The following is a 27,093-nucleotide window of genomic DNA, read 5'->3' on the forward strand; positions in this document are numbered from 1 at the left end:
AATAATGATTTCTAGTCTCAAATTATGGCCAGTTCTTTTTTTTCTCAGGGGATCCATTGCACTGTACCAGCTTTTGTGTCATGGCATTGAAATTGATAGAGGTAAATGGATGTAAAATCTCTGCAACAGGGCACAGACACAGCATTAGAGCTGGAAAGCAGTTTACTGCATAGATGTTTGAAGGTATAACATCCAAATGCCCTCAGTGTTAAGGAAGTCGGGATTCAAGTGGCACAACTTGCTTTCTTGTGTATCTGTAACCTTAAATTTAGTCAGTGAGAAGGGGTATCAGATTATTCAGTATTAAAAGCTCCTTTCTGAGTAGCAGAGTGAATATTAGGTTGCTTTATATGCATTGCAATAGTTAATTGTGTAATTGCAAAACACAAGATCCCATGAGGGGAAGACAAAAAGATGTGTTCACTAAGCTGTGGCCTAAATAAAGAGTGCATTGAAGATGGTGGAGGGCCTTGAGGGGAAGCCATGTGTGGAGTGGCTGAGATCACTTGATTTATTCAGCCTGGAGGAGGCTGAGGAGCGACTTCATTGCAGTTACAACATCCTTGTGGGGGGAAGTTGAGGGGCAGGCACTGATCTCTTCACTCGGTGGTGACCAGTGACAGGATCTGAGGAAATGGTCTGAAGTTCTGTTAGGGGAGGTTTAGGATGGATATTAGGAAAAGCATCTTCACCCAGAGGGTGGTTGGGCACTGGAACAGGCTCACCAGGGAAGTGGTCACAGCACCAGCATGACGGAGTTCAGTAGACTCAGACACATGGAATGACAAGTCCTGTGCAGAGCCAGGACTTGGTCTCAATGATCCTTGAGAATCTCTTCTGACTCAGCATATTCTGTGATTCCATGATTCTGTGGAGAGCTTCCCTGACTAAACATGTGCTTTGAAATTAATACATGTAGTAAGATTGGATTTTAGTATCTTTTTTTATCTCCTTCTCCCTCCAGAGATTTGTCTCCTCCTCCTAGAAATGAATTTTGTGCTAATCTACTGTATTAGAAGTGTTAGTGTGCTGAAAAGACTAAACAACAACTTAGAAAAATTTGTGATTTAACTGTAAGACTACATGACATTGTAAGTTTCATAAGCAAAAAGCAAAGGGAACCATAAAGAGACCTTAGAAGTCATAATTTATCACACAGGAGATGTCCAGACTTCTTGTGATCAAATCAGACTAATTTTTGTGAAATGACAGTGTATGTAAAGCAAAAAAAGGTGTTGAAGAAGCATTTGTCTGTTTTTATAAGTAATTCAGCAATAGATTATACTAGCTGAGATTAAGTTCCTTCATTAGTAATTGTATGTTTTCCAAGTTTGAGCCTAGTATCTCTTGTCACAAATGTACTGATGTAAATTTTAGCCTTGTTTATCAGAAGAAGTGATTCAGTTACCGTTCCTGGAGGTATTTTAAAAGATGTGTAGTTTTGGCGATTCGGGACATGGTTTAATGGCAGTGTTAGATTAATGGCTGGAATCAGTCTTAGACATTCTTTCCAACATAATTGATTTTGTGTTTCTATTCTATGACTCAATATAGAGATAGATAGATAGATAGATAGATAGATAATACGTAATGTGTTATGTGTATTTATATGTCCCCAGAGAAAATATATCATTTTCTTATCCTCTCCCAACCTCCTCCTAGACTCCTAGACACAGCAGTATCTAAAAGTTGTTTTATGTTTGTAGTCTGGGCACTGAAATTGCCTCCTAATATCTTATCCTAACAAGAACGTCAAGAATTTGGAAGATTTTGCAATTGATGTAGTGATACCAATATATCCCTTGAAATATGGATAAATTGTTTTTTATAGCTCCTGGTCATGCATTAAATTTTCTCATTACACTGTCAATAAGTTACATTAAAATTGTTTATTAACAGTTATCTTTCTGTTCATGCTTGCTCTCTCTCTCTCTCCCCCTTTCTTTTCCCTTCCTTATTTTAAAGCTGCTTAAGGAGATAGCCAGGAAACGCAGAAGCATTCGTCTTGGAAGGGAAGTTGAATTAAAGCCATATATTGCAGCTCACTTTGAAGTTCTTCCTACGGAATTCACATTGGGGGATAAGAAGCATTATGGTGGATTTGAGAATAAGCAACTGCAGAGTGGTCAAGAATACGTCTTCTTTGTGTTGGCTGTAATGGAGCACTCAGAATCTGTAAGTTAGTTAATGTTTTTCAATCTCAACATTACCTTGCATAATCATGAAAGCATTTTTTCAGTGCTTATTCCACTTCCCTAAAGCTTTTTTTTAATATTACATGTCCTAGCATCTTTTAAAGTGAGTGTTTCCTTACTCAATGCCCATTAATTCCTTGAACTCTTCTATTCTGTTTGCACCTTTGTGTAATACTTCAGTGTATAAGTGAAACCTAAGAGTCACCTTTAATTAGCTTTGGCATGATTCTTTGAAAACTACATTGTATATTGTTTTTTACCATGGACACAGCTTCTGAGACATGAACTTTACAGCAGCATTTTCTCTATGTATTTAAAAGAATTTAAAAGCTGTCTTTTGATGCTACCATTGAATAATGGTATAGCATATATAGGGTTCTTGGTAAGATCCATTGAACTAGAGACATTCACAGCTACCCACTTTAGTTGCAGTCATTCCATAACAATTTTATCAGTAAATTGTTAGAAAGTTAGAAAATAATTCAATAATAGGGAAAATTCCTGAGGTAAACTAAATAATAAGCTGTCATTTCTCTTTGCATAATTCATTTTGTAGTCATATCCCTTTATGCATGAATTAACCTAATGCATGTAATGTATTAAAAAATAAAAAGAAGGCAGATGTAAAACTTTTGAAAGATGCAATACACATTAGCATTTTAACATACAGTGTGTAATACAGTATGTTTCTAATTCGTAACTTAACCTGACAGGTACATTTGCAGGTTCAGTCACTTGAAACTCCACCACCAAAACTCTGAATTCTAGTCAAATGCTTGCAGTGTATAACGCTGCAATTGTTTTCTTGGTGTCAGTGGAATGTGCCTACTTAAGCACAATGAGGAGGTAGTTCCACTTTGAGTACTTTTAGACACATAGCTTCATTTGAAAATAAAGTGCCTCCTGCAAGCTCTAACATAAATCAAAAGTTCTCTTTTCACTTTTTGACATGGGCTGCACAGACGGATAATTCTGAAAGTGTTGCATCAGAAAGGTTCAGATTGAAGAAGATAGACAGCTTTTTACTAGAAAGTTCAGAGGTCATAAATCTGTATGTCATAAATTACCTGTACTAAAATGGATCTTCTCAATATAAAGTGCAGTTTCTTGTGGTTTTTATATTAATTAGAGTATAAATTACCTAAATGTATTGCTTTGTTAGAAATCGGGATGAAAAAGCAGGAATAAATAGGTTTATAAACTGACACATATGGCAAAATGTGTATAGGGTCCTACTCTTGAAAGACTTCAAAAGCCATTACTGAACTTAGGCTATCAATAACACATTTCAACATGCCATCTGAAACAATTATGTGGATGAGTAGCATGAGGTAGTCACAGACTGTGAAGAATTTTTTAAGAGTGTGTGAGATTCAGCTTTCAATGACTTTCAATGCTCCAGTGTATCAGCTCCCAGCATATATAGCTGATTTTCTTCCAAGACTACAGGTTCTACAGATGTAACTTGCAAGGGATGTTTTTCTTGATATTCAGACATTACATTTTACTTAAGGCTTCTTATTCAGAGAGGACAAAATTTCTCTCTTGATTGGTAGAATAGAGAATTTGAATTAAAAGAGGTCATGGGAAGGTCTGAATTGGTTTAAATTAGTAAAATAGGATCTGCAGAGCTATGATTAAAATCTATAAATATGTTAAAAATGTCATCAAGAGGGAGAAAAAAATAAGATAATTTTTTAAAATAATAAATGAGTTTAAATTTTTATTAATACAGGATGTTTAAAATTGAAAGTGAAATCCTGTTTATTGAAGAAAGAGTAGTAACTGTTTATACTGTTGCCCTCAATATCCCTCTATATCTTTTTCCGGGCATTTTTGCTGCCCACTCCAAAGCAAGAGAGGAAATGCAGAGAGTTTCTTCTTGTAGCAATGAACCTTTTTTTTGTTTCTTGAGAATACTAAAGCTGGGAAAAAAAAATCTCTTGGGTGGTTCAGGAATGGAACATGAAGACTCCCCAATTTCCAGACAATGATCATAGACATAAACATAGGGAGGTTTTGGTGCCAGATGGGAGGTATAGTAAAATGCTGTAACTGGAGATAGGTGCTAGCTCAGTAACACTAAGTAAGTGCCTCAGCTTTGCCAGTCCTAATCCTGTCTCAAACCCAGACACTGTCATAGCCCAGAGCCCAAAACAGGGCCAAATGAAGTGTGAAAAAACATGTCTCCTTTGATAACACTTGTCCTGGCTTGGGGCATCTTTCAGAATACGTTGCAAACATAAATGGGAGCTAATCTCTTCTCCCAGTTATCTTATTCTGTCTCGGCCGACATTTCTGATCTACTACTGAATCAAGTTTTTAAGTCTTTTGCAAAAGCTGTAGTTCAAGTCCTCGTTTAGTGCTGATGAAGACACACTAGCACAAACAAGAAATATATAAAAACAATTTTGCACTTCTGACTTTAGTATAATTCAGACTTCTTAAAATGATCCAGTTTTAGCAGGCTGACTCTTCAGCCTCTCCAGTCTGTAATTTTAACTCTGCACTCCGACACAGATGAAACATCTCAGGTTAAAGAAGAATTAAAAAAATCCCTTGTCATGGGTTTTATCATAGGCCAGCTGCCTTTACATCATCTAGTAAACCAGAGATTTTCAACAACCTCTACTGGTTCATAATTCTAGTTTCATCCTTATGAAACACTGAGTGTTTAGCTTCCCTTTATATTCTACAACAAATTCTCCCATGTTTCAGTCTTAAATTTGAGTTGTCTTGTGTAGGTATATTCTGTCAGACAGTTTTTGACTGGTCAAAATGCACAATACTATAGTTGTGAGACCCTTTTCAAGGAACCTCCTACATTCAGTCCCCTTTATTTTTATCTGTAGCAGTCTTATGCTACAGATATGTCGCAATTGCCCTTTCATACTGTGCAGGAAGAAAGTGTTAAGCCGGTATGAAACTAAAACAAAACCCAAAAATTGGTAACTGTTGGGCTTTAATTCGCAGTGTCCTATTCATTTTTTCATTCTCTTCTTAAGTTGCAAAATGTTCTGCAAGGACTATGCTACGTGATTTGTCTGCAGGTCCTTGCTAATATGTGGAACACAAAATAAAGATGATAATAACAACACACTGTTCAATTTGCAAGTTTCTGTATTGCCTTCAAGAAAAATAGCATTTGCAGTTTACTGTGTTCATCTCATCCTTACCTTCTATACATTTATTTTAGATGTGGGATAGTTAACATATTAATGCATTGCTTTGTGATTAAGTAAGAATTATTTTTATTTCTCCAGACGATGTATGCAACAAGCCCATATTCAGATCCTGTTGTGTCAATGGATCTTGATCCCCAACCAATTACAGATGAGGAGGAAGGCTTGATTTGGGTTGTTGGACCAGTTCTTGCAGTGGTGTTCATCATCTGTATTGTTATTGCTATACTTCTTTATAAAAGGTAGGTTTACTTTTTAGTTTTATTGCAAGGCATGTCATTTCTCCTCTATACTGGTCACTTTGTAACACTGTTCCACACTGTATTTTTGTGTTACAATATTAACTGTCATTGCTTTGGAACATTTTGAAATTTGTTAATGGCTTCCAGAATGCTGCAGAAATTTTTGACTGAAAGTTTCCAATAATTACAGGTATGTGAGTACATTTTTATGCTGATTATACTATATTAACGCTATTGCATTTAAATGTTTTTTTCCACTTTGCATACATTTGTATGCAAAGATACATTTGTATGTGAAGAAAGTAAATATGTGCTTGCACATAAATATGTATGGAATTTGCACATTTGACTTTTTAGAGCTTGTTTAGAGATGTAGAATAGTAATGCATTAGGGGTTGCATTCAGCTTGTTGTTAAATGTGATTTTCATCTCCACTCAAGTAATTTGAATTTCAACTTTTGACAGTTGGCCTCAATTTGGCAATGTATCTATATGAATTTGGAGCTCTGATCTGAGAGATTAAAGAGACATCAAATAGCTGTTTTCCACTAATCTTGCAATGTGATCAAATTTCACTCATTCTTCTTTCACTCTCTATGACACAGATTTAGTTTTGCTATTACACAAAGGACTTCCCTTTGCCTTACAACATACTCAGTGAATATGAGGCCGTAATTTATATGTAGCAGCCTTTTACAGTGTAAATTAGTTACCATGGGTCAAGATACTAAATGAAAACCAAGGAATAAAACTCAAAAAGTTTTTTTTTAATCTTTACATTTAATTCCTAGTACATTTTTGAAATATATTGGTAAAGTAGATTTGAGGAATATTACAAAGGTGCTGCCAATTTCTGGAGAGGGGGCACACTAGAAGTAATTTTATAAAATGAAGTATGTCTTCTAAAACTAATGGCTGTGATGCTATTACCTGCATAAAGATATTTAAATCCAAGCCTGTGTGCTCTTCCCACCTTTGGTGTCTCTGGTCAAATATCTCTTTAAGTTTCATGAAGAGAACTCACTTCAGGTTTTGGAAAGAACTCTCTGTTCAGCAGTGAATAACCACTTCAGAGTTAACTTAGCCTTTAGATTCCAAATGGATATACACTTATAGAATGGTTTCAGGGCTAGAATCATACAGCATCTGTTGCTTGCAGATACTATGTCTCCTGAATGTTTCTGGTGGTTCACAGTGTCTCAGCCAATGTTTCTGGTAGTTCACAGTGTCTCAGCCAATCAAATTAGTTACCAGCTCTGTTTCTATCAGTCCCTTCAAAAAATGGTCATTGAAGATGTGCTAAAAGTGAAATACTCCTTTCCTCTAATTATTTTACAAGTAAATCTTCTCCCATAATACAAAAGAAATCTGAACAGTAGTATATTAAGTAGATGTGCAACTGCTTTGAGAGTTACTGATTATATTTATGGAACCAAAATAGCAATTTTCTAATCCTTTACCAAATTAAAAAAAAAAAAAAGTGAATATTCCACATATGAGCAGGTAAAGTTTGCTCATCAGTAGTGTGAAGAGATTGTCATTCACTAAGAATGGGGGACATGTTTTCCATCTGTTATTTACTACAGTACTAGAACTGTTTGGGCAACTGTCCATATGTATTTATTTATTTCTCTATTCTCAGCTGTTTACTCTAATTTGTTAAATTGCACTGATTTGGCAAATTACCTCAAAAAAATTATGACTGCAGTTTTAGCAGTCTGTGGTCCTCTATGAGCTTTTATTTCTGTAAAAATATAGTATGTAATTGGATAGTTTTTCCAAGAGTAGCTAACCTGAAGGCAAGCTTACTGCTAGATTTTGCTAGATTTGCTGACTGTAGAAGAGCAATGATAAGACAGTTGGGATATTTAACATATTGCTTAAAAAAACCAGTGAAGTTTAATTTGTGAATTAAATAGACTTAATGTGGCTGCAGGAGTTGGATGGGGAAAATGTATTAAAGAAACAAGCAAGCAAGTAATTTTTGTGGATACAGAAAATTTTACATGTATATTTCTAGAATATATAGAGGTGTAAGTGCAACAAGTATGATAGTGAGAAAAGAAAATTAAGGTAGAGAGCATCAGTCTAGTATGAACATATATGCAAAAAAAATTTGGGGATTTTGTTAAAGAATGTGCAAGGCAAAGATGATGACCATTAAATAACTTTGTCTTCTGAAGTGCAAAGAGTAGTAACTCAAATAAAGGTCAACTATGTTTAATTCCCTTTGTCCATAGAAACCCTTTTGATCAGACTTGGACCACTAAGCTCATGATTTACAATACTACTTATACATTTTAATTACAATCACAGAGAAATTACGACTGCAGTTTCCAAAAGAATAATTTTATGGGGAGAAGTCTTTGCCTTCTTTAAAACAGACACTATTAGATAGTGTGGATAAGTTTCATGGGTTGGTTTGAAGTATATCTAACCGTTCCAAAGACAAGGAATGCATGTTTGAACTCTATTATTTGTTGTTATCTGTAAAAAGGTTATTGCCTCTGCATTTACTTGGCAAATGGAACTGACTTGGCCATTAACCAGTTCAGTGTTCTCTGTCCTTGCAGCAGTGAAACCACCCTGCAGACACAGTAAACAGAGACACCTGTTTTGTAGCTTATCCTTCCATCAATTAAACTTTATAAACAATGAAATCAAGAAATTCAAGTAAATTAAATAAATCTTGCTTCCTTTTTGTCCATTTTCTTGTTGACAAGAAAATAAATCTTTGTTCATTGATGGAGTATCTTATTCAGCACAGTAAGATTTGTATCCAAAATCTCAAACAAAAGCAAACCTAGATAGATAGATAGATAGATAGATAGATAGATAGATAGTGAAGTCCTAGAGGAAGTGCCTAACTGTTAGGAGGTCTGCTTGAGTCACAGTTTGCATATATTTTATGTGTTGGATACATGTTCAATTATATAGGATTAGGTTGATTAAGAACTAAAATTAGGTGCTTACTTACTTAGTGAACTTACTAACTTAATTATAAAGAGCTCAAGAAATTGTATGGTGTTTCTCAGAATTGAACGAACTAGAGAGAAAAGTGATTGTCCCCATGATGCATCCTGTCATCTCATTCTCAGGTTTTGGGTGTATTTTTCTTTTTTTTATTTTAATAAATTAATTTATGTGGATATTCCTTGTAGTTTTCAAGAAATCACAAATTCCCTAATTTCAGTTTTCCATTGATGAAGAGCAAAAGGTTCCTTATTCTAGATTTTTCAATTTCCAAGGAAGTTAAAGCCATATTGACAGACTTTGTATTGTTTGCTTTTATAAAGAGCAGCTTTTTGATTTGGTTCAGAAGACTGTAGCCTACACTTAAATCATTTGAACATAGTAACTCCAGCACTCTGAATCATAGCATCATAGATTAGTTTGGGTGGGAATGGACCTCTAAAGGTCATCTAGTCCAAACTCCTGCGATAAGCAGGAACATTTTCAGCTAGGTGAGGTTTCTCAGAGCCCCATCAACAGGCCTTGACAGTATCCAAGGAGAGGGCATCCACCAGCTCTCTGGGGAATCTAATTAAATAGTGTTTCATAGCCTTCATCGTAAAGAAAAAAAAAAAAAAATCTTTCTTCTGGCTAGTCTGAATCTACCCTCTTTCACTTTAAAACCATTACCTCTTGTTCTGGCTCTCCTATAGAGGTGTGTCTCCACCTTTCTTATAAGAAAGTCCTTTTATGTACCAGAAAGATGCAAGAGAGTCTTCCAAAGCCTTCTGTTCTCCAAGCTGAACAATCCCAGTTCTCTCAGCCTTTCCTCTTCCACCCCCCAATCATTTTTGTGACCCTTTTCTCGATCTACTCCAACAGATCTTTGTCTTTTTTATACTGATGATGCTGCACTCCAGGTGGGGGTCTCACCAATGTGGAGTATAGAGGCAGAATCACCTCCTTTGAACTGCTGGTCCCCTACTGAATCTTGAGCAATAAGAAGAAATATGCTTCTAAGAGAAAAAAACCCAGATGTTAAAAATAGTTTAAAAAGCACAGAAATGCAAAACAGGAAAATGGGAAGTCTTAAGTGATGATGAAGAATTTTAAAGACTTTCTCTTAATGTGTCTGGTCATTGCAGAGTACAAGCTATTAAAATGTTTGTAGAACCCCTGTTTATTATGATCAACACAGAGAAAGATAAACAGTATAGTTATAGTGTATGTGTGTGTGTGTATAATAGAAGACGTTGGTGAGAGATAATAAATTATTTTTCCTGTTTACCTACACTTTACAGACCATAGATCACTACAGATCTATACAGATCACTGTAGACCTCTAGTACATGTCATTCATTCTGAATCTAAAAAGGCATGTAATACTTCATTGGAAAAAGATTTATGATTCCCTTTCTTTCCAGGGTACTGTTAAATATTTCTTGTTATTTTATTACTGGGTTTTGTAAAATAGTTTTAGAAATTTTCATTTATTTTTATTACTATTTTTTAAATTTAGTGCAGGTTTCATGTGTCTTATATATTTAACCTTGTTCGTCACTTCGTTTTCTCTTCCTCTTCTCCATTTTTTTCTCTTTCCCATTCTAGTCTGCCCTCCACTTTGATTTTTCCTTTCTTCCCTCTTCTCATCTCTATTCTCTCTAGAAAGTAAGAGGGAGATACATCTCAGTGAGAAGTAATTTTTCTGTGTAATGTTAACATTACTTTCATGGCTCAAATTAAACACCCATTCTCCGTTGTCTCACTGGCTAAAATTTGAAGTCTCATTTCTTGGCAGATAGAGGTGTATTTTTCAACAGAAGAATCACTTTGGACATGACCTTGGGTCCTCCATTTATTCTGTGAATTCCCAACACTGAATATTTTGATGAGCTGTCATAGCTTAATTTGGTTTAGTTACATATCTTTATTGCAAATCAAAATTTCTTGTATCTCCTGTTTCCATGATTATTCTCTGTGCTGCTGGTCAACTAACATTTCACCTTTTCTTCCCTCCTTGCTGCATTAAAATGGAGCAGTAAACCTGACAGGTGAGAAGTGAAAAATAATCAGTCTTCTTTTAATACAGAAAAGGAGAAAAAAGAGGGAGAAAAGTCATCATGATAATGATCTAAGACAAAGCATCTGTCAGTCTTAAGTGAATGTAGGCAGTAATCTATCAATGAGGGCAAGTGCAAGATTTACTATGTTATTTACAGCACTGAAAAATAATGTAATACAAGCAAGAAAGTTTCCCTGAGGTTTTTTTGTGTCTCGATGGGATAAATTTTCAAGAGATAGCAGAGCTCAACAATGCTCATACGATTTTACTTGTGTTTCAGTGATATGCAAGAAGAGGTTGTACACAATAATTAAAGTTCTTGAAAGAATCCATGGTTGTAGTTGAGGCAATAGCTGCTCTGAATCTTTATAATGTCCCATATACATAAACTCAGCACTGACTTATTATTCTACCAGTGAAAATGATACAGTCATATAATTTTTCCTTTCTGGAATTTTTTCCCCACCTATCTCAGAATCATTGCATAATCTGGAAGAATTGAGATGTCTTCTATGGGCTGTAGAGAAAAAAACAGAATATTTCTCCAATTAATAATTCAAAAGAAATCATTCTGTCATTCTATAAGTATTCAAATTATTTAGATACATGATTGGAAGATATTTTAGTGATTTTATTAGATTAATATAAAATTGCAGCCTGGTACTAACTTCCAAGTGGAAAAAAGTTAAATGAAGCTTGTCCCTGGACAGTTGCAGAAACTTAAGGAGACTAAAGACTCCTAGACTTAAAGAGAAGGAAGTACAGGGTAAGAGACATTTTGAAAGCTGTATCACACATTTTCTGTAAGAAGAAAGAGCACTAGGGCCAAGTGCTACTGTGAAAGGAGTTTGAAATAGTCAAAATCAAAAGAAAGGAATCTCAAATGAGTTTATATGTACTAATTTTGTTTTAAAAAGACTAAAAACAGAATAATCAGATTTAAATTTTTATTGCTTCACTAAAGAGAAGTTAATACATATGTTAAGGTATGTGCTAGATAACAGGTGGAGTGTTTTTACAATAAAACTTTTTCTTTTTTTCCAATAAAACTATGGGACTGATGACTTTCAAAAATTCAGGCAATGGTGTTTGACTTTTTTCATAACTTTTGAAATCTCTCTATGTCACCTGGACTTCATTATTTCAAAATCAGCAAGAAATTGACTGAAGTAATAACAGATTTTTTTCTTGCCACATTGTGAGTCAATGAGGAAAAAGAAAATGTTATGTTAATGTAAATATTGGGCACCTGGAAAATGTTCTGCCATCATTACCCTTAATCTCAGTTCTGTTTTCACAACATAACTCTTCTTATGTTTTCTTCTTAATTTTATGTTACATAAAAAATATCAGCCACATTGTGTTTTCATTCAGGACCCCATAGATAACTTGTGAACAAAGATTCCACTGTCTGTATAAAAATACAGAGTGGCAGCTACTCTTCATGTAACACAGTTCTCCATGTTTTACTTAGATAATGATACATACAGACAATGAAAGTCAGTTTTAGCAGAAATGTCTGCTTCTCTCTAGAGAAAGGGGAACATAGACAAATTTCTTTTTCTTTTTTCTCTTTCATTCTGGCTTTTTTTTTTTTTGTTTTATTTTCTTTCCTTTGCAGTAAAAGTATTCATTTGATTAGAATATTCATATAGATCTAAGCTTTGAATATATGTACACCTGATAAGACATACGAAGTTTGCCTGTTTTTGTTCCTACAGAGATGAGAGGAAACAGCAAATTCTTATTTGTCCTAGAAAGTGAAAAGAATAGATGTCTTCTCGGATAGGTGTCTTCTGTACTGTTCTTTCTCCTATTAAAATACCTAAAGGATGTAAATTATTTTTATAGCCATGCAGAGCTCTGTGTATAAGATAAGAAATATTAATTCACAATAGCTTGAGGTGGTCTAGCTCAAGAGTTAGCTGCTTTTTTATAAAAGTATAGCTAGGTAGCATTTAAAATAGGAGAATTGTCTCAGTTTTTATAGGTTTAATGTTATAAAAATAAAGTATTAGGATGACCAGAAGGATGTTCTGGAAGAGCAGTTTTGGGCAGAATGCAGCTATTTTCTCTTAGACCATTTTACCACTGCAAATTGTAGGTACCCTACCCACCACTCATAATTGTATTACCTTTCCACTGCATCAAATACTTTTTCAGAAATAAACATCTTGCCTTTAGAATATAATGCCAAATATGAAGGCACCTTTGTGAAGCTAACATGTCTATTTTCCGTTTATGTGTATTCATCTTCTCCGTGCAGGAAGAGGGCTGAATCTGATTCTAGAAAGAGCAGCATACCCAACAGCAAGGAGGTCCCCTCTCACCATCCCACAGATCCAGTGGAGCTGCGACGCCTTAACTTTCAAACTCCGGGTAAGAGACAATAATACTCACTGAGACCTCTGTGATCACAGGCTGATTACTGATGCTATCGCAGAAAAGAAACATGGATTGTTTGGAAATATGTATTTTGATTGAGGGTTTTGGGTTTTTTTTTTTTGGTTTTTGCTGCAAAATATATTTCTTAATTAGCTTTTGAAATAATTAAGTAAATTTTTTATTTAAAAGAAAAGCTGGCTTGAAAAAAACTTGAACTTTTGTTAAAAAGAGCCCAAAGACACATACGCTGTACGGATGTGCTTTATGTGCTAAAATTCTGACTTAAACCTAACAATGCTAGAAAATGTTACTGGGAAATGTAAATCCCTCTGTTTATTAATGATATTTTATGGATACTTCTTTGTATATAAGCTTTTCTTTTATCTACTGCACTATCAGGTAATAACATCATTGTGAGTTCCACTGGTTTGCAAATGTGCAATACAGAAAAGAAATACATAACAAGATAAATGGTCCTGATGTTGAAAATAAGCCTGTATGTTATGGTCAAGGAGGATATTAATATGTCAGTAGTTTTGAGGTCAGAATGAACACACTTTCAAATATTTTATTGAATTTTTTCATTAATCACTGTTTTATTAAAGCTGTTTAATCTGATACTCAAGAAGCACAAGGAGAGAAATATTTATAATAGTATTTTTGCCATCTTTGCAGAAGTCAACTTTTACTTAAATTGGCTTTGTTTTGATTAAGTCATGTCCCAATAGACTTGTTTTCTACTACAATATATTTGCAGGGATTCTGATGCTAATTAGATGCTAAATCTTCCTCAGCCTCATGTTTTTGTCACACTTACTACATTATGTAAAAAAGGTAGTGAATTCAAGTTCATAAAAGCAGGAAATTAAGTGCTTGAGATGCTGAGAATTAGCTGCTGAAGTTGACCATGATGAATACCATTAAAGGGTTAAGTCAACATGCAAATCTCGTTCCTGATCTTCTAAATAATAACTGTATTGAAATGATGTTGCCCCAGAAGAAGTGTGTCTGCAGAGTAATGAATGTGGCTAAAGACCCACACTTCATGCACATGGTAGTAGAAAGGGAAGAGTCTGGAGGCTTGAGTTTTGCTCCAGCCTTGCTTTTTCAGTGCACTGCTCCTAGCAGCTGGGGCAAATCAGGTGTGTTTCAGGAGCACATCTTCTAATTTAGTTTCATCTTTGTGTAGGAATCTTGTTGACACGCACTGGGAGCTGTCTAGCATAGGAACTTATATACAGTAAATGCACATAATTGAAAGGTTTTATTCAGTGTCCTTCTAAGGCTACAATTTCAGTGACACCTCATTGTTTCTGGGTGAAGTTTTCATCTGTTACTCAGAACTTTTGTAAAAAATTTAAAGAGTTTTACAGTGAAAGAAATATACATACAAATCTTTGAAACATGACAAGAAAAAATATTGTTCTTGAAGTCTAGCTTACGCCTAAAAGAAGTAATTATTTGTATGTAGACATATAATGAGTAGAGCAAATGGCTTACTAGAATCCCAGAATTGTTTTGTTTGGAAAAGATGTCTAAAATCATTAACTCCAACCATTAACCAAGCACCTTATGTTCAACAATAAGCCATGTCCTTAAGTGTGACACCCACGTGTTTTCTGAGCACTCCAGGGCCAGTGATTCTACCACTTTCCTGGGAAGCCTATTCCAATGCCTCATGCCCTTTTCATCATGAATATTTTTTTCCTAATATCTAATCTGAACCTCCCCAGCGTACCTTGAGGCCATTTCCTCTTCCTGTATCACCTGTTAACTTGGAAAAAGAGATTGCCCCCACCTGGCTTCTTTCAGGCAGTTGTAGGGAGCATAGGGTCTCCTCTAAGCCTCTTTTTCTCCAGGCTAAACACCCCCAGCTCCCTCTGCTGCTTCTCATAGAACTCTTTGTCCAGACTCTTCCCCAGCTCCATTGCCCTTCTCCGGACATGCTCCAGCACCTCAATGTCTTTCTCGAAGTGAATGCTCTAGAAATGAACACAGGATTTGAGGTGTGGCCTCGCCAGTGCTGAGTACAGGGGAACAATCCCTGTCCTGATACTGCTGGCCATGCAATTGTTGACAAAAGCCAGGATGTCAGATCTGCTCAGTGACCTTCCCCAGCATCAAGGCCAAGTTGACAGGCCTATAGTTTCCTGGGTCCTTCTTCTTGTCCATCTTGTTGATGGATGTCCTATTTGGAAACCTCTAGTCAACAAGGACATCCCCAGTTAGACAAAACTGCTGCTACATGAGGGAAGGAGGCTCAGTGAGTACTTTAATTAACTCAGTTCTACCCTTAGGTGTATCCCCTCCAGTCTCACACAGTTGTGCATGTCTGAGTGGTGATCCTTCTTTTCCAGGATCAGGGAGACTTTATTCTGCTCCCCATCTTGTCTTCCAGCTCAGGAGGCTGGATACCCACACAACAGTTGATATTGCTATTAAAAATTTAGGCAAAGAAGGTATTAATTACCTCAGCATTTACCTCATCAATCGTCACTATGTTTCCCTCTTCATCCAGTAAATAATGTAATAATAACTAGATAGATAAGCCTAATTTTCCTCACTCCATTTATTTAGATGCAAAATCTTACCTATTTATTTAGTATTCATCATAATTAAAATGAAACATGGAAGGAAAAAAAAAAGTGCTGCCAAGTGCTAGCATATAAAATAAATTTATTGTAATCAATTTTTAATTTACATTGAGAAGGTAAAGTTATTAAGATATGGCAGAATTTGTGGCACTTGTAGACACAGTAATTCCATGTCATTGATCTGAAGAGAGCTAGAGAGGATTTAAGGCGTACTTTTTCTTGCAGGGCTATAGTTTATCTGTGAAGTTTGCAGTTTTCTGTGAAGCTATTTGAGCAGAACATCTGCGATCTGTTTCTACTAGGAACTCCTTTGCTATAATCCTTTTCACAGACTGGAGTATTACCATTATTAATAAAAATACAGTACATCAAATGATGTTATTTTATTATTGTACCTCTTGAGGTCCCTAGACACAGGTCAAGCCATTATACTCGTCAACCAAATATCAAAGGAGAAAAATCTTACCCGAGTAGATTTGTCTGACTTTGTTACACTGTTAACTTACTCTGTTAACATGTTCTTAATATTTAAACAGTCACAGTGAAATCAAGCTACAGTTCTTTTGTTAGTAAAAGCAAATATCACTTAAATTAACTTTAATTAGGGCTACCATGTCATTAAAATCTGAATGAATTTAACTTAGGTGTTTAGATCCTACTGGAATATTTGTCCATCTCCCAGACACCAACACACCATCAAACAACATGCAATAATTTTTTTTAAAGATGAACATAGAGAAACTACAGAAAGGCTATACATTCAGGATGTCAGTTTTGTTGGGTCTGTTGTTCTTTCAAATATATGGGTTTTATTTTCTGCAAGGTAGTAGAACTAGATAGGAGGCACTGCAAAGGAGGTAACTGAGGGAAGGCAGTAGGGCTGATGTGGTTATGTGTTGGGTTCCTTTTACAGAGAAATCTGCTGTTTCCCTCATCAAATGAGGCATTTCTCAACATTGCCTACAGATAAAACAAAGGACAGAGTGGTGAATATACTATCAGTACAAGTGCATCAAGGTAGATAATAGTTATTCTAATGATTTATTTCTTTAGATTATGAAAACATCCACAGCTTGCTTGGAGCTTTTCAGGCAGACCAACTGCTTCAAGTGGGAGAGGAAAATAATTTTGAATAAATCCATAAGGTACAGGAGTGTTAGAGAAAAAAAAAAAATCTAAATGACATTGGCATTACATCTGGACTGGCAGTTTTCACTTGGAGAGGGGAATGAGATACTCCTATAAAATTATGGATTGTCCTAAACTTTAGTACTTTAAAAGATTTCTAAACAGCTGCATTCCAAAAATGCTATCAATCATATATTTTGCATAAGGAAAGACCTGATCAGATACAGATATCAAAATAATTGAAACCTAAGTCCTTGGGGTAAATTTGAATTTCTAACTACAATTTTAAATTACTCCCCTTGCAGAAGATTAGGTTTGAATTTTTGACACAAAATATGAGAAAGCAATATTTTATCTTTGGCAATATTTAGACAATCATTTTGGTACAAATATGTTGTACTTGTTATAAAATTTTCAATTCAGCATGAGGATGTTATAAAATTTCACAGTCTAAACTACCAGCGTAGGAAATGTCTTGCTTTCCTTTCACTTTTTATTGTCTACATTCTTCAATAATGTAAAGAGATCTAAAGAGCTCTAACCTAAGGAGTTTGCTATCTTACCTTGTTCAGAAAGGATCAAGTTCTTTCTGGCTTCCCTCTTCACTAGATGAAGTAACTCCATAGATAAATTTCACACGTTGCCTTGACATTTGGAATAGCCCACGGTTCTGTATCTGAGACCAAGATCCCAGGTTGTGTGTGTTATCCAAAAATGTGTATGTGTTAGATAAGTCCATATGGCAGTGAGTGGGTCACAGCAGTGCCAAGTTCTCTTTGAGTGGACATTAAAATACCCTATCTCTCAGTAGGATTTCATTTTTAAGTCTGTTACTCTTCCATAACTGGAATAGCTGAAGAAAAGTCTGTCACATTCTTACCTTCCTACAAGTTGCCTTTGAAACACAGGATTAAAGTAATTAACCTGGTGCACAAATTTTAGAGGTCTCTGTGCAACATGAGAGAGTTAAGGTAAAGAAGGGGGTAATAAGTAAGCCTTGCAAAAGGTTTCATCAAATAAGGCAGCCTGGTTGTGCAGAGAAACTTTACTGAAATTAAGTAGTTTGAGTGGGTTCTGAGAAATGCAAGGCTCAGGCAGACTTCAATCTGCCAATCAGCCAGAGAAATAAATTGAATCATGCCTCAAAAGTGACTGATTTTTTATTCTCATTTAACTATAAAATGTGTCACACTTGTAAGTAATTTTTGTAATTGGGTGCCAATTAAACAATTATCTCATTATATCTTATGAACTAAATAAGATGCTTTTAAATACAAGAAAAATAAATAGAGTTATTACAGCTCTAAGTTTAAAGACCTTTCTTTTTTTAATTAGATAAGTGCTCACTTATTCCTTGAGTTGCTAAGGAATTTCCACAAACTTATTTCCATGATAAAGCAGAAAAAGCATAAAACATGTTCTGAGGAAAAGGGTGCAAACAAAAAAAAAAGGTGGAAAAAATTATGTCTGGATTTAGTTACCTGCTTTGCACGACAGCAGATTTTTTTTTTTGTGTAGTTTATCCACTCAATATCTGTTTATGAGAATCATGACAATGTTGAAGGAAGTACTGTGCTTTGTCTCCATGGCAAAAACAGACTAAAATGCTTTCTCATAGTGCGCCATCATACATATAGCTCTTCTTATGCACATGTCTCACATGGAGGATTTAGGCATCTAAGAGAGGTACAGCTTCTGATGCAAACAGTACTTCTCTGATATCCCATTTTGCTTTGGAACCTGGAGGAACCCAGAATATGTTTAGCTAGGAGATGAAGTTGTAAAGCCTTCTCTTCACAAGACTTATCCCTTTTTTTTCCTCTGGATTTTAGACCATACGTTTTCTAACATCTTTTTGTATGTGACATTTTTAACTCAGGATCTGAAAATTAGGTTTCCCCTATTCTCACTATAGGTGACTTTCACACATCACTCAGAGTTGGTGCTTCTGCTATGAGGCTGTGGAGACCCCAGTGCTCCTTGTTAAAGCTCAGTTGTTGTTGCACAATAAGATAAAATGCTTTCATTCCAGAATAATTGATCAAGTTTTGAAGAATGTGAAATATTCTGGAATAAAAGTGGCATAATTTTGCAATATTATATATGCATTTGCAATTATTTTAGAATAGCTGTTGCAGAATGATGTATTTCTCTAGAGATTGCCTTGTAAATTTGTCTTTGTAATTTCATGCTCTGGCCTAGCTCTGGTTCTGTGAAAATGAAATTTTGAACAGTAATTTTCATGTACTAAATGCATTCTTGTTAAGTTTTCATGAATGCTGAATTCCTTCTGAATAAGGGTCATCCTTACTTTTTTCCATTTTCCATGTCAGAATTTAAAATAGGTATTTTTTTCAATCTTTTTGATAAGTCTCAACAACCACTGTTGCTTACTACTTCCTTTTTCTATAAAGGGATAACTTCATCAACATAGATTGGTAGGTAAAAGAGTGTTCTGTAAATTATTAAATAAAAGTGAGATGTTTGTAAAGTCACAGACAATTAATTCAATGTGGATCTAAAGTACTGCTCATTTCCTAAAGAAATTTCTGTGACAATTATGTGTCACATTTTCACTTCATGTAGGTTATAGTCTGTATACTAGAGGATTTGCTCTTTAATTTCTAACTTTGTTCTTATTTATTGTGGGTATGTGAACCTACAGTTCCAAATTGGTAAATAAATGTATGTGTCATAAATGTTTCTAAAAGCCTTTATCATAAAACCCTGACAACAAACAAAATCCTAATTTAACGCACTAATGACAAGCCTAAAACACCCACTTGATTAGCTGTGATAAAGAAATATAATTAACAGGTTTAATTTCTGTTAATATGCAGATGATTTCTGACCTTGCTCTTTTAGTTTTTTCCTTGAAATTGTGGCAGAAATAGCTTTTCATGTTCCTTAGTCATGTATTTACCACAGATTAACCAGAGGATAATTCTACACTGTAATCAAACCATACATTGTATTTGATTCATACAAAGGGATTACCACTAGGCTGCATAAGATCAATTACATTTGGTAATCTTCTACCAAATCTGGTTATAAATTTTTTAATGGGTACGATTTCAACTGTGTTTTGCATGAGGTGGCTTTGGGGGTTTTCTTTTCTTTGAGTTTTCCAGGGTTTTTATCTCTTTTTAGAAAAAAAAAAATAAAAAAAGAGATGCCATAATTAAATGAGAATTTGAGAGCATGTTTCAGCATGGTATTTCTTTTGACTTTTTAGCATGTCACAGGATCTGTTGTATTTTAGCTGTATTTTGTCTTTAAGTTTTTGTGTTGTCATGACATATGTTGATTGGTGTGGGAGTGTGTCATCAAATAAGTGTATTTTCTTATTTGAAACCACAAAAAGAACTGAGTTTAGCTGTATTTTAACTGGGATCTTTTGAGTCAAGTTCTACACCTGCTCAATTGAAGCCTCATGCTTTTGCATGAGGTGTGATGACATCTTAGGATGTTTATTCATAGCATATTCTGTTATGATTCACATACTGATTACATAACAAAAGTCCTCCAGCAGTTCTTTTAAAAAATAACTACTTCTATCATATCAGTAGAGCCTAATTTATGTATTTAAAGTATGAAAATAGAACAAATGCAATTACTTCATAAGTTAACTGCCAAATATTATTTGAGGAAAGTTATTCGAAGTGTAATTGGTGAAAATGAGACGTAGAGGAAGGATTTAAATGCAGTTAAAATTTGTCAGTTTCTGAAGTTGTAAGTAGTTCCTCTTTTTGCCTTAGAAAAATTTACCTTCGAATTTCTTATTTGCACAAAGTGTTTAATGTGAAATCTCCCCTTGGAAATGTCAAGTGTCATATAGAGAAGCGTATAAATAAAAATAATTTTAAAAAAGAATGGGTGTTCAGCATCTTTAGAAAATATTCCTTCATAGCAAGTTAATTACTGTGATTTGTGTTCATGATGCTGGTGATTTAGTCAGGTTCATTGTGTGATGAGTGAGTCTCATACTCACTGGGTTTATGACCTTTATATTTACAGTAGGGTAACTGCAGCTTTAAATATCTTAGTTGAGTTACCAGACGCTGTTTTGTGCATGTCTGAAGTGCCTGTATGTACAAGATGATTGATTATGATGGTCTACTGCTGTTACTAATTTGTTTCCCATTTCCGATTGGCTTTTACTTTTTACAGCTTTGAGCAGTAATTCAGTCCCCTACGCCTCCCTGATTGGCTCTGTGTCCTCCCTCTCTAGCCAAACTACCACTCAGTCCTTATATGATAATAACTCTCTCCCACGATTCGCTCGAAAAGGTCTAAACATCTTTGTCTCTATTATTTTCTCTGTTCAAGCACTGTTTTAGATGTACATCAGTCCACCTCCATTTCTGGATCAATCTAGAGTTCTCTTGTGCCTTTTCACCCACATATTTTCCATAGGGGTGCTTGATCTGGATCAATCCGTCTAATTATTAGATGACTGATCTAATTTTGAAAGTAGCCAAGTCCTAACTAAAATTTGTCACAAAATGGGAGAGAAGCAGAGCTGCAGCAAATAAATTAGTAGTTAGAGATTAATTTTTTAATTGAAATTTTTAAGGAATCTCCCCACTTATCTGAATATTCTGCTTTGTTAGTTGACTGACAACTTGCTTTAATGTCTTACCATCACAGATGTGCTATGAAGATTCCGTAAAACATATATATATAGGGTCAGAAGAATTAGGGCCAGTGCTGCTGGACATTATTTTGGAGCCTGATGCTTGAAATGTCAAACAATCCAAAAGAAAACAGGAATTAAAAACAAAATTAGAAGAATTAAAAGAATTAAAGCACTGTAGTGTGACTGTGTTGTAGCCACATGGTCATTTTCAGCTATGTTTAAAGGAAATGCTAGTCAACTGTCTTAGGCATGCTCTTGAAAGTCATGGTGACAAAGCAAACTGCATTGTGCAACATGCCTTCCAGCTTGAGCCCCCTTGAGTCATCAGTGTTTTCCCTTTGTAATTTCAAGAGATCCTGGGGTTCACTAGCTTAACTTTTTCTTGCCAGCTCTGATTTCTTCCCTAAGCTATTGAAACCTCACTTTCGTTTTAGGTGTGATAGTCTAAAGTATGAAGAGAAGAATGTGAGATTTTGGAGAAAAGCTCATGAAGACTGATAGCTTGAAATAAATATGTTCACAAAATTTTGCCTGTCAAATCTTAAGCTGGCAGATTGTTCTAGTTGACCCCACATCTTTTCTGTCTTTTTGGTTTGGTTTTTTGTTTGTTTGTTTGTTTGTTTTTGCCTTGCTGTCCCTTTACCCCCTTACACACCCATCTGTACTTCCAATTCCAAGCTCTTCTTTTTCACTTAGTATCTTCATCAGTAGACAAAGATGTTTACACCTGAAGTAGATTGTAGGTACTTTTAGGGGTTGATAAATGGGTTTTCAGATTAAGCATATTTTAAGGTACTAGTGCAGTCAGTGTGTGAGTCCAGCCAAACTGTACAACCCCTGCCTCTACAATCTGCTACTAGTGAAAACATTTTTGAAGTTCTAATTGTCTTATGTCCACTGTTGTCTTCAGTGACTGTTGTCTTAAAGCAGTGATGCATGTTGTTCTAGTCATTCATAGCTGCATGTCAGTCACCTCAGAATTCTGTAAAATACTTAAGTATTTCTAATTTAGAGTACACAGTCAGTCTTCTATATCATTATGCATTATTATTTTTATTATTGTTATTATTATTATTATATCTTTCCTTTTAATTACTTTATGCTTTATTTTATAGGTTAGTTTTATGTTGGTTTAGGTTTCTTTTTTTTACCATTTCCTTTGCAGGTTCAGGTGTCTCTGGTTACCTTGGTAACCTTCACTATTCAAGTTTGTTTTTCTTGATTATGCATAAGTCACTTTGTTTTCTGTCAAAACACTATTGTTTCTCCTTTAGGGCTCTTTCAGTGTCTGTTTCTCAGTTCACATTTCCTCATCTAATTCAATATAGTTTTCATTTCATGCATTGCAGTAGAAAGGGTTTAAAATGACATTAAGAGTCATTACTCAAAGCAGAGGTCCACATCAGGTCTAACTGTTTCATTTGTCATGCCTAGCTAAACTCATTGACTCATACGACCGTAGCTCCTTCCTCTACACTAGGAATGTTAGCTTTGGGAATACGTTTGGTGACTTCTTTTAATTTGGCTTCAGAGCTCATCTATGCAGAGCATGTCCTGCTTTGAGTAACCAAACTATTTGCCTGCTTCTCTCACATATGACATCTTTACTACTTACACATTTATAGACATTCTAACTATTGCATTTTCTAAATTTTAGAGCAATGCCATCACTGTAGTTTACTTTAAATTTTGTTCTTCTTTCTTGTTCAACAGGTATGGCCAGTCATCCCCCAATACCTATCTTGGAACTTGCAGATCACATTGAAAGATTGAAAGCAAATGACAATTTGAAGTTCTCACAGGAGTATGAGGTAATTTCCCCCACTTCTTTACCATTCAAATTTTAAATGCTTTCTGTTTTCCAAGACTTCTCTCTGATATGGTGCCAGGTTTGTATGATATTAAAACCATGACAAAAAAATGGTGTAAAATGACTACAGTGGTGGGGTGGCTCCTTTGCTCATAAAATCCTGTTCTCTTGTTTTAAGGATACATGTCAGGCAGATTCCATGGACACATACCTGAAGTAATGTGTGAATGATTCAGCATAGACTTGTTTTAATATACACAGACATATCTCTTTCCTGCAATTTAAAGATCCTTAGACTATGTATAATGCTGACAGGACACATGCAACAAAAGCTCCAAAGAATGTTGAGTCCACTGCTTTAATTTTGTTTACATGAGATAAAAGGGTTTGCAAGTGCTTGTTGTCTCTTCTAGTGTAGCAGTTTCAGGACGTTGTATTTTCCTCCTGTCAACAGCATCACTTTGATAAATTATGAATGATGGTCTAGAAGAGCATAAAAGAATGTAACAGGAAGACAGTAATCATTTACCAGCCATCTTGTCAGTAACCCACAGAGTATGTAGGTATTGCTATAGTGGAGGGTAACAGCCTCTCAGGTCAGTAATTTGTGGCTAAAGGGACATAGGGAGCCATTGATTAAACCTGGTAAATTATAGCTGTTACTTTAATGCCAAAATATTGTCCATGTCAAAAATACCTAGATCAAGTATACACTGAACCATCAGTAAAGAAGTGCTTCTACAGATCAGCTATAGGTGATCATGTCAGTGATCCAAGGATTAACAGCCCTCAGAGAGATCACCGACACAGTATTTTCTTCATGGTCTGTTGTGTCACTAATCCTTGCTTAAAATCCTCCAACACTTTTTCAGCATGGTGGAGTAAAAGCCTGAGTTGCTCTTATTTTTTAGGGACTGCACATTAGTTGCATTTGGAGGTTCGTTTGGTCACTGGCAGAGCAATAAAAAACACTCAAGATGACTTTCACATTTTAGTTTCATAGTAACATGTTACTGCAGGGTACATGGAAGCCCTATATATTTCCAATGTATTTTAAAAGTCTTGACAGAAGATGTTAAAAATTAATACTAAGTACTATGATGAAGAACTACAATTGCTTATTTTTTAATTGAATGTAGTATTCAAAACGTCCTTAAGACCACTTTGTAATAAGAAATAATCTCATTAGAAATTAATAAGAAAATACAGTTTCAACAATTCCTGGGAATAAATTTGTTGAAGAACAACTTAAGATTGCTGTTTATTGTTGCTGTCACACAAAAAATGTGGGAGAATCTACTAATTTTTCTGTATGTAAGCCCTATGTTCTTAAGTATGAAGATTGTAGCAAATAAATAATCGGGCAGAGAAGTTTATGTCACAGAATGTTCACCATAATAACAGATAACATTTGGTACAAATTTTAAAACCATTTCCTGTTGTACTATGGGCAAATTACTTGGTTTTTTTTCTATGTAGAAAATCCCAAACCATTTACAAGTCATATAATATAGTATAGTTTCTATACAAATAAACAATTCAGCTGTACTACATCTTGAACATGGTGAGGATGTGACATGGTTTTCTTATGCTGTAATAGAAATTAAAAACATATTAAATAAAATATAAATTATTTCTTTCTTACTTAAGTAATTAAAATCATCATGAGAATATATTTTAATAATTTATAGTCAATAATGAAAATACATTAAATTATTTAATTCTTAATGTGTTCTGACCCTGCAGAAGTTCCTCTAGTCTGTGTAAGCAGGAAAACTTTCACATTCTTTCTTTCCTTCATTCGTTTGGGGTTTTTTTCCTCCTTTGTTGTTTTTTTGTTTGTTTGTTTGTTTTTTTAATCTTTACAAAACATACCATCTGGAGCAGAATAGTCAGACATTCAAGATTAGAATATGGGCAACTGTGGGTCAACATCAAGCTTCCTACATATTGCTTTGCACAAGAAGGTTCGACATTTATCTTTGAAATTACAGCTTTAGAGGTACCACTTCATTTCCATTTAGTCCAAGATTCATCCATTTTGAAATAGAATTAGAGAAAAGCATTGCTCTTTGGTTTCATGGTCTAGGCTAGGCAGTGGACTAAAGCTGCAGTTTGATGATCACTGTAAGTCATCTCTGTGTCTTGGCTGTGCATTCCTGTTGTTTCTCTTGTGCCAGTCCTGGCACTAGCAGATGTGCAGCTGTTCAAGGATTATCTCAGGAAATAGATTCAGCTGAAAACTAATTGTTTTATTTTTCTTTGCTGCTTTCAATTGGATCAGTTCCCTGAACTAGCTCACCACATGTCTGCTTAAGCTCTAGTGCCAGCAACGGGAAGTGGTGGGTATATTTCTGGTCAGGGATTGGGACCTTCTACTTCAGCGGCAGTTCTCACTAATATCCCTTAAACAATCTTTTTAAATCTGATTGCAAGGCAGAAAGAGGTACAGATGGTAACAGTTCAGTCATTATCACTTCAGATAACACTAGAACTGGTGAGACAGAAGGAAAAAGAGATACTTCTCATATTCAAAAGTTCAAGGTGTAACATGCAGCACAAAACTACTGACCTTTATTCATACCAGCAAAATCCTCCAATTAATTACTCTTTAGGGAAGCCAAGAGTTTTCATTAATTACCACTGATGATTTTGGTGTTTTCTTTTTTTTTTTTTTTTTGTAACGCCCTTTCCTCGTTGGCAGTCAATTATTTTATTTTACTTTTTATGGAATTGTTTGCATTGCATGGATGAAATTCTTCAAAGATGTATTAATTGTATGTATCACTTACTCTAGTAAGTGATAACTTTGTGATACCATAAAGTAAAATATATGTTGGTGTTTTTTTGATAGACTCTGACTTCTCTTTCTTCTATCCGGAGCTTAGCTCCATTTCAAAACGATGTTTAAATTATTTTTTTAGCACAACCTACTTCAGTTGCCACTTCAAAAGAATTACTGGTTTCACCACACAAACACATCTTTTCATTTTCTAAGAAATGCCTGATTACTTAATCCCCTTCCATCCTTGCTCATGTTCCATCCACTTACTTTTGATCAGAATTTCTGATCAAAAGTCAGTACAAGTTTGGTTTATTCCTTTTGGAAGAAAATAATTTCTTTCCTGTTTCCACATTCTCCTCAGAAGGACAAACCTCCCTGTCTCTTCAAAACAGTGTATTCTCCAGTGTAGAACAGCTTCTAGTTATATGTTTTCTAAGGCTCAGTGCCATCAGCTGGACAAGTTCCTACTTCTACAAGTTTTCAGAAACTATTCCATAGTGTCTTCTTCAGGGCATCTCCTATCCCAGCTCTTACAGCATCTCAGCAGAACAATAGAGATTTCTTCCATTGTACTTCTCTCACAAATTTACCTAGAATACCATCTTTTATGGAACAACAGGGGCAAGCCTCAAGGATTATTACTGTGGCAAGATTCAAATAAGCTTACAATTCATGTGTCATATAAAGTGGTTCTGTGGTGTTAACACAAGATAGTGCTATGACTCCTTAAAGACATTCATTTGTGCTTCAAAATAAATTTTTCATAATCCTTCATTAATTTTTTGTTAGTTCACAATCCTCAAGCCTAAAAAAATGTTGATTTACTCTGTTAATATCAAATCCCATATCATTAATGTCACACAGGTTTTTTCTGTTCTCTAATTTAAAGGCAGGATTGACCCCAGCTGATTATTGGGGAAGCTTTTGCTGACTTTGGCAATTTCAGTGGTATTTTTATGTAGTGTAAGGGGCCATATGGGCTTGACAGCTGCTAAGCAAAAATATGTGTTTATAAGATACCAACCTTTATATTGTATCTCCTTCTTATCTGAGATTTCAGAATTTAAAAATAAAAAGTGGTCATGGAGATAAACTGAATAAAACCAGTATTGTTCTGCC

At 35.0% G+C, this 27,093-nt stretch overlaps 1 protein-coding gene across 50 annotated transcripts in view; it reads left to right on the plus strand.

The window, feature by feature from the left end:
* The window catches only part of PTPRD (protein tyrosine phosphatase receptor type D), a 1,163,449-nt gene that overhangs the window by 1,063,084 nt on the left and 73,272 nt on the right, over positions 1–27,093 (plus strand). For 32 of the 50 annotated variants that reach the window (XM_038124763.1, XM_038124765.1, XM_038124766.1 and 29 more), the window contains 5 exons: positions 1,966–2,175; positions 5,459–5,619; positions 10,608–10,622; positions 12,900–13,012; positions 23,093–23,190. In XM_038124763.1, coding sequence (XP_037980691.1) covers positions 1,966–2,175; positions 5,459–5,619; positions 10,608–10,622; positions 12,900–13,012; positions 23,093–23,190 — 597 coding nt within the window. Of the gene's footprint in view, positions 1–1,965; positions 2,176–5,458; positions 5,620–10,607; positions 10,623–12,899; positions 13,013–20,910; positions 21,031–23,092; positions 23,191–27,093 lie in introns of all 50 variants that reach the window. The other 18 variants (XM_038124779.1, XM_038124781.1, XM_038124791.1 and 15 more) reach the window with 3 other exon arrangements.

This window comes from Motacilla alba, chromosome Z (genome assembly GCF_015832195.1).
Source record: "Motacilla alba alba isolate MOTALB_02 chromosome Z, Motacilla_alba_V1.0_pri, whole genome shotgun sequence".
In the NCBI taxonomy this organism is placed as follows: Eukaryota; Metazoa; Chordata; class Aves; order Passeriformes; family Motacillidae; genus Motacilla; species Motacilla alba.